This window comes from Prunus dulcis, chromosome 7 (assembly GCF_902201215.1).
Source record: "Prunus dulcis chromosome 7, ALMONDv2, whole genome shotgun sequence".
Lineage (NCBI taxonomy): Eukaryota > Viridiplantae > Streptophyta > Magnoliopsida > Rosales > Rosaceae > Prunus > Prunus dulcis.
The window spans coordinates 5,414,811-5,422,965 of NC_047656.1; the positions used below are offsets into that span (position 1 = coordinate 5,414,811).

Genomic DNA, 8,155 nt, shown 5'->3' on the forward strand with positions numbered 1-8,155 from the left:
TCTATGTGTCTTTGATCCCACAAGGAAATGGATATTGTTATTTCAATTGCGTCCAAAATTGCAGAGTCCTTGGTGACACCAATAGGCAGAGAATTTGGCTATTTGATTTACTATGATACCAACATGAAAGATCTAAAGGATGAACTTAAACAGCTTTTTGAGATGAAAGATGGGGTGCAAGAATTGGTCAATGCTGCCAAAAGGAATGGTGAAGTTATCAACTCTGATGTTCAAAGTTGGCTAACAAGTGTTAACAAGTTAATTCAGAAAGTCTTGCATTTTGAGGAAGAAGTCAACATGAAAAGGCGATTCTTGTACCGGTGGAACATAAGTAAGAAAGCCACTAAGATTACACAAGATGTTCGTCATCTCCAAAAAGAAAGAACATTCAATAATAATGTTGCCCATCCTGCACCTCCACCGATGATATGGTCAACATTCAAAGAAGGTTTTAAGGATTTTAAATCCAGAATGACACATGTGAATAGGGTGATAGAGGTTTTGAAGAATGAAGACGTTAGAATGATTGGGATTTGTGGTATGGGGGGTGTGGGTAAAACCACAATGGTGAAAGAAATCATCAAAAGATTGGCAGGATTGAAAGTATTCGATAATGTTGTGATAGCAGTCGTGTCTCAAAGCCCAAGCATTCGGAAGATTCAATCAGAAATTGCAGAGCAGCTGGGGTTTACATATGACAAGGAGGATACTGAAAGTGGAAGAGCGCGAAGGCTCTACGGAAGACTCATGGAAATAAGTAGGATCCTGATTGTATTAGATGATGTGTGGACAGAGCTCGATTTTGAGGCTATAGGACTTCCTTCTGGACTTACTCATAAAGGGTGCAAGGTTTTGTTGACCTCACGAAACTTGGAAGTGTGCAACGCAATGGGAAGTCAAGAAATTTTTACAATCCCAGTTTTAACACCAGAGGAATCATGGGAACTCTTCCGTGAAATCATAGGTCAACCCTTGGACTATCCTGATTTGGCGAAACGAGTCATGAATGAGTGTGCAGGTTTACCTATTGCTATTTTAACTGTTGCGAAAGCACTAGAAAATAAGAGGAAGTATGAATGGGATGATGCCCTAAAACAGCTACAAAGTTCAGCTCCTGGAAGCATCTCTTTGATGAATGACAGAGTTTATTCAAGCATACAATGGAGTTATGATAGATTGGAGAGTGATGAAGCGAAGTCATGCCTTTTGCTTTGTTGTTTATTTCCTGAAGATTATGATATTCCAATTGAGTATTTGGTTAGATATGGATGGGGTCGAGGGTATTTTAGTAACACTGATTCAGTGGAAGAAGCAAGAAATAGAGTGCATTCTTTGGTTGACAAACTTCAAAGAAGGTTTTTGTTGCTAGATAGCAAATTGAAAGACCATACCAAGATGCATGACATAGTTCGTGATGTTGCCATACAAATTGCCTCAAGAGATCCACATAGATTTCTAATAAGATGTGATGCTGAAAAGAAAGGGTGGCCAAAGATATACGACCATTACACAACAATCTCACTGATACCAATTAATATTGATGAGATCCCAGTTGGTCTGGATTGTCCAAAACTTGAGCTTCTACACTTAGAAGGTGAACGTTATTCGGAAAATAGCATGGACATCATGTGTAAAGGGATGAAAAAGCTGAAGGTTTTAGCATTGGTAGACGTGCGTGGGATATCAGCCTTGCCAAGTTCACTAGGACTACTGAAGAGCCTTCGAACCTTGTCCCTAAATGGTTGTCTTTTAACAGATATATCTGATGTTATTGGAAGTTTGGAAAATTTAGAGATCCTCAGCTTTCGTGAATGCGTTAACATGTTAGAGTTGCCGAGGGAAATTGGACTTCTTAAACATTTAAGGTTGTTAGATATCACAGATTGTAATCGTCTTCAGAAGATTCCACATGGTCTCTTATCGAGCTTATCTAGTCTTGAAGAGTTGTATATGGAAAATAGTTTTCACATATGGGAACAATCAGCAGCAAAAAGCGAAGATAAGAGGATGGCAAGCCTTGTTGAGGTGATGTCTTTGTCTAATCATTTGAAGGTTTTAGTCATAGTTATACCAGATTTCAACTTCTTTCCAAAAGACTTTTACTTGACAATCCAGACAACAATAAGATTCCACATATCCAACAGAACGTTTCAACCATGGATTATAGCACATATTCCATCTACAAGAACAGGTTGTTATGCATTTGAAAATAAGTTGGATATTGTTCGCAGTGATGCAACGGAATTCATGGAGATTCAAACTGTTCAACTCTTATTTAAGAAATGTGAAGATTTAATCTTGCAAGGGATTAAGAATTTAAAGTATGTCCTCAATGAATTAGACCAAGAGGGATTGCAACACTTAAAAGTTTTAAGAATTTCGGGCTGCCCTGAGATAGAATACCTTGTAAATGGAGCAAGTTGGACTCAACAAACAGCCTTCCCTCTCATCCAATCAATCGAACTCATGTGGATGCCCGAGCTAAGAGCGATATGCCACGACCAACTTCCACAGAGCTCTTTTATCAACTTAAGATCTCTTGAATTACATAATTGCCCAGTTTTAAAATATGTATTTTCTCTATTAGTAGCAAGCAACTTGGTTCAACTCCAAAGCTTACTTGTTGCCAACTGTCCCGAAATGAAAGAAATCGTCTCAAAGGAGTGGAGGGAACATGAGACCGCATCGGACATCATAGCTTTCCCTAAATTAACAAATTTGACACTCAATTATCTATCTGATGAATTTGTTGGTTTCTATGAAGCCAACAAGCTATACTCCAACCATGAGGTAACTTATTATTTCGATGCTTGAATAGTATAATTGTTTTGTTAATTGTTTGTGCCTCAATTTTTTATTTTTTATTTGGTTTACTTGCCATGAGGTCTGACTTTAGTTTGACTATTATTTACTCATTTTCTTCCTAAAAACTGAAAATGTTCTCATACTGATAAATGATGAATTTAGTTTACTGCCTTTACAAAAAAAATAAATAAATAAATAAATAAATAATTGAGCATGTGCAGACCACAAAGAAAATCATTCCATAAATTTATATATTTTTTAAAAATTTGGACTCATTTTTGTTAATGGTCTCATTACATAATATATTTAGAAATCTCGAACTATCTAAAGAAGCAACCTGAATTTGTACAAATTTTGGACTCATTTTTTAAGTTCGTGAAAACTTTCATGTATATATTTTCACCTGAATTGATTGTATTCGAGAAATCAAAGCTATAAACTACAGGTACAAGCTCCAAATTGTTTACTGAAAAATTCTTGCCACGTGGAAGCATTTAGTTTGACTTGCGACCACAAAGTCTATAGCTTTTATATGATTATTATCTAGAAACTGCCTACTCAATATTATTTTAATATTTGGTTTTATTAATATTTTAATATGAAGTCATATTGGTAAGATATTGGCCCACCACAAAAATAATAATAATAATAATTGAGCTTGTTATTAATTTCATTTTTGAGAGGAAAATGTCTGAAGTTGATCTATTAATTAATTAATTAATCTTTTTAGGTAACAACGCCTGAGGATCAAAATGTGGTAGGAACTTCATATGATGAGCATCAATCTTCTAGAAGCTTTGAAAGAGCAGTATTTCCATCAAAGTGCATTTTATGGTTACAAAATCTAGAAGAAGTGAAACTAAAATATTCCAATGTAGATGTGGTCTTTAATCTGAAAGGCCATATGGTTAGGGATGGGCAGGCAGTTCCAGCATTTTCTCATTTACAAAATTTGTTCATATGGGAATCTCGATGTCAACACCTTTGGAAGAACATTCCGCGTGGATTCCAGGGCTTCCAAAACTTAAGATATTTAAAAATAGAATATGGTTTTGATCTCCAGTATGTGTTCCCACATTCAATTGCCAGGCTACTTGTGAATCTGGAAGAGCTCAACATAGCGCAATGCTGGAAAATGGAAACTATAGTCAGATCTGCAGATGAAAATGAAAAAGAGGATCAGACGAGCATGACTTTGTTTCCCAAACTAAATAGTTTTGATCTAGACGGGCTTCTGAGTCTTGAGAGTCTTTGTCCTGATGCTTCTACTTCTTTATGGTCAGCCGCCAAAGTTATGTCTGTGAAAAGATGCTACAAACTGAAGACATTGGCTTCAGTAATTCCACAGATAAAAAAGTTGGAGAAAGATTCAACAGCTCATCACGAAGATGAAGACGAAGGTATTTCATCAGGATCATGTGGATGTACACCTTATTCATGTGGCCCAATGACCAAACCAACTTCAAGAAGAAATATTGTTCAAATATTGCCACGTCCAGTCAATCAAGAGGTAAGCATTTCAATTTATTTCTGTGAACCTCTACCCTAGAGCTACAATTGAGAATGACAATTGACATTGCCATATTGAAATTATATAAATTATATACGGTTTACTCCATTGATGTTTGATTTTCTAGGTTGCACCAACAAATCTTGAACAAGACTCAGACAATTACGATAATCTAGAACGTCTTTCTGTACAATCTTGTAAGTCATTGGAAGTTGTTTTCCAACTCAAGGGACCAAAGGCTGTGGAAAGCCACAATGTTCAAGCATTCAATAAGTTGTGTTACTTGTTGTTAAACGAATTGCCAAGTTTAATGCACGTATGGGAAACGGGCGGTTCACCTCATATCACAGGCTTTGGAAACTTAACATTCTTAAGTGTATCCCACTGTGGCAGTTTGCGATATTTGTTCTTGTCAACTGTAGCCAAGCTCCTTATCAGTTTAAAGGACTTAAAAGTTGGGAATTGTGAGAAGATTGAACAAGTTATTGCAGAAGCAGATACTGAATGTGTTGACCAAGAAATTACATTTCGTCAACTGAATTCCATAACGCTTGAAGATCTACCAAACCTCATTTGTTTCTCTATTGAAGCTTATACTTTGAAGTTTCCATGTTTGAGGGAATTGAAGGTTATAAGATGTCCAGATTTAAGGACATTTGCTTCTAAGGTTGTCAGCGCACATTCTGTAATCAAAGTACAGACAGAGTTCGGAAAGTCTGAGTGGATGGGGGACCTCAATAGCACTATAGGGAACATTCATGAAAAAAGGTATGCTCTTGAATGTTTACTGGTGTTTAATCAATAATATAACAATAAAAGTGTTCCTTTTTCAAACCTGATTGCATCTCAATAATACACATTCTTTTCTTTTGAATACAGGGAAACACAGAGAAGTGCAGAGGTGAGTATATATATGTAAACTTCTATATTAAGGGAACACTGAGGTTTGCATATCTTACTATAAAAAAAATATGCCATATTAACGAAAAAATTAAATTGAGTTAGCAAGATCAAATTACAATTTTAATGATATAAACAAAAATAAATAAATAAATAAATAAAGTGTGAGAATCTTTAAGCTTCGATTTGACAATAAATTACAATGTATTTCATGTTTGTTTGAGGTTTTTTTTAATTCAAGTGTTCTATCATTGCGAGATAGTAGACGTAAACAAAACAAACAACCTAATTTTGGTGTGGTATCTCATTAGAACATCTCCAATGGGCTCCTCCCTAGATGAGATTCTAAGTTAAAATTTAGAGTGAATTTCAAGAACCCAACTCCAAATATGCTCCTGTCTTGATCTTAAAATAAGGAGACCCCTGGGTGCTCTAAAATATGAGATAGAAATGTACACTTATATCTGTACATCGTTCTCTTCACACCCTTTCTCTTGTTGAACAAAATACTCCTTGCAAGCCAAATCGCACAAAGGAAATCATTAAGACGAGATTTATAGACGGCTAGGATTTACGTTAACTGGGTTTTTGATAGATTTCTTTAATGTATTTTGCATCTCCATGTGATGATATATAGGAATTGAAGGAACTTTTCTGTTTTTAGTGATATGATCATGCTGTTGTTTTGTTAAATTATATTGATAGGAATATTGGTCAGCATGGTCACATTCTTTACGGATTTGTGGGACTAAGTGATGATAGCATAATTCAATTTTCTCTAGCTAGTTTCTGATCTAAGTATCTCAAAATATGTTGTTCTACAGTTTCTTCAGTTAAAAAAAACCCTAGGCAGAGTATTTAGAGCCTTCTGAAATTTGATTTTTGTAGATTAGTCTAGAGATTTATGAATGTTGTAGCTTTCTGCATCATTATCAAAAACACTCTGAGGCTCCTTTTAAGTCCCAAGTTGACGATTCTCACATTTAGTGCATTGGATGAACACTTTCAATGCGTTTATTCGATTTTAGTATAAGCTGATGAGTATTATTTTTCTAGTTTAATATTGTTTCCCTCTTTTCAGCACATTGATGAGGAGGTTTGAGTTCTGTTCTGAAGAATTTTATGAGGATGTGCATACAGACTCTACAAAGTGAGTTCTTGAAGTTTGGGATAGCAAGTTGCAATTTCACATCTCTAACCTCATCAATTCTTGAGAAACAATCTCATTTCAATTCCAAGTGTTGAAGTGTATTATAATTCATGTATTGGATTTCATTTGTATATCAAATGTTTGAGCGGATCTGATGGTTCAACTAATACCACATTCAGAAGCATTGATGACAAATTTCCCATCAATGGAGTTAATTTTTCATTCTTCAATTTCCCATCAATGGGATTAATAATTTTTCAATGTCACCAAAATTAACATATTAAAAAACTTTGGTTGATCACTTGGTGTCAAGATTTCAGAGAGACAGGCTAGCAGCCCACACTTAGTATGTATGGAGTTTTATCACAAAAATCTCTGTACTATTAATAGTAGAACCACTTAATATATATTTTATTTTATTTTTGTCAAGATTCTAATGTGGGATTTTTTACATGGGTCATGCTAGGAAGACCAATTTTAAATGTCAACTTGTGTACCATCTCTCTAATTATAAAGTAACTGTTTTTATTGTCCCAAATCCAATTATCATAAGGTTGCCTTGCACACCGTATTTGCTATTTTATTCTCACTTGGCTTCCAAAATAAAAGTGTTTTGGAAGATGTGTGATTTGGAATGTTAAATCCTCCAAAATCACTAGTTAATTAATTTCCTTTTTATATTGATGGCAAGTGAATCGAACAATGGGGGTGGGTATGCCAGTTTGGCTTCCCTAGGGCTGATTGAAGCTTAATGTTGTATAAGCATCGAATAGTCATTGTCATGACAATTGAGCATGAGGCCCACAGAGGCAATGGGTTTCTCATAGAAACTATAAGGGTCTGCTTGTATTTATACTGGTAAGATCTGAGATAAATGTTCAAAGTGTTGAAGAATATAAAAAGGAAAATATTAGAGAGACCAAATTTAGATACTAACTTGTGCATTATCTTTTTAATAAAGCGTAGGAACCCATTATATATTGGCCGGCTTCACCTCTATTAGAGAGATACACCACTACATTTTAGTATTTGCGCGACGAAGATAATTTCGTCGCACAAACTAACATATTGTCGCACAAACAAAAGCGCGACAAAAAAATCGTCGCGCGCAATCTGTCGCGCAAAGGTCGTGAAGAAAGACTTTGCGCGACAGATTTTATCCATGCGTCGCGCAATTATGTGCGACGCTCACCCTTCGTTACACAAAAGGTTCAGAGACGACAAAATTGTTCGTCGCACAAAATTACGCGCGACGAAATGTTGTTCGTCGCCACAACAATGCACGGCGAATAGTTTTCGTCGCGCAAGACGTCTCGTAGACATTTGCGGCACCAAGAGATCATCGTCGCGCAATTCGTAAAAACATTGCGCGACGACAAGATGTTGGCGCGTAAAATTTTGCGCGACGCTAGACTACGTCGCGCGATACGTGCCCAAAACTTCTGCGCGACGACAAGATCTTTGCGCGAAAGTATACTGCGTCGCGCGCTACGTTCCTAATAATTTTGCGCGACGACGAAGCTTTCGTCGCGCAAATAATTATATTTATATAAAAAAATGAAACATTATTTTTTCGGAATATATGAATTTGCGCGACGACAAATTGTTCGTCGCGCAAAATTAATATATATAAATTAATATATAATAATAATAATAATATTACTTTTGTTTTATTTTATAAAAAAATAAATTTGGTTTTTTTTTTTTGGGTAATAAATTGAAATTTTAATCATAAAAAAATTTATGTAAATAACAAATTTATTATATAAAATAAATGTATGCTACAAGAG

At 35.4% G+C, this 8,155-nt stretch overlaps 1 protein-coding gene across 1 annotated transcript in view; it reads left to right on the top strand.

Moving 5' to 3' along the window:
• Positions 1 to 8,155, top strand: part of LOC117636032 (probable disease resistance protein At4g27220) — a 31,837-nt gene continuing 23,682 nt past the window's right edge. Inside the window, exons 1-4 of the mRNA XM_034370459.1 lie at positions 1 to 2,790; positions 3,551 to 4,315; positions 4,443 to 5,083; positions 5,195 to 5,216. Of these exons, the coding sequence (XP_034226350.1) occupies positions 28 to 2,790; positions 3,551 to 4,315; positions 4,443 to 5,083; positions 5,195 to 5,216 (4,191 nt within the window). The 5' untranslated portion in view covers positions 1 to 27. The remainder of the gene's footprint in view (positions 2,791 to 3,550; positions 4,316 to 4,442; positions 5,084 to 5,194; positions 5,217 to 8,155) is intronic.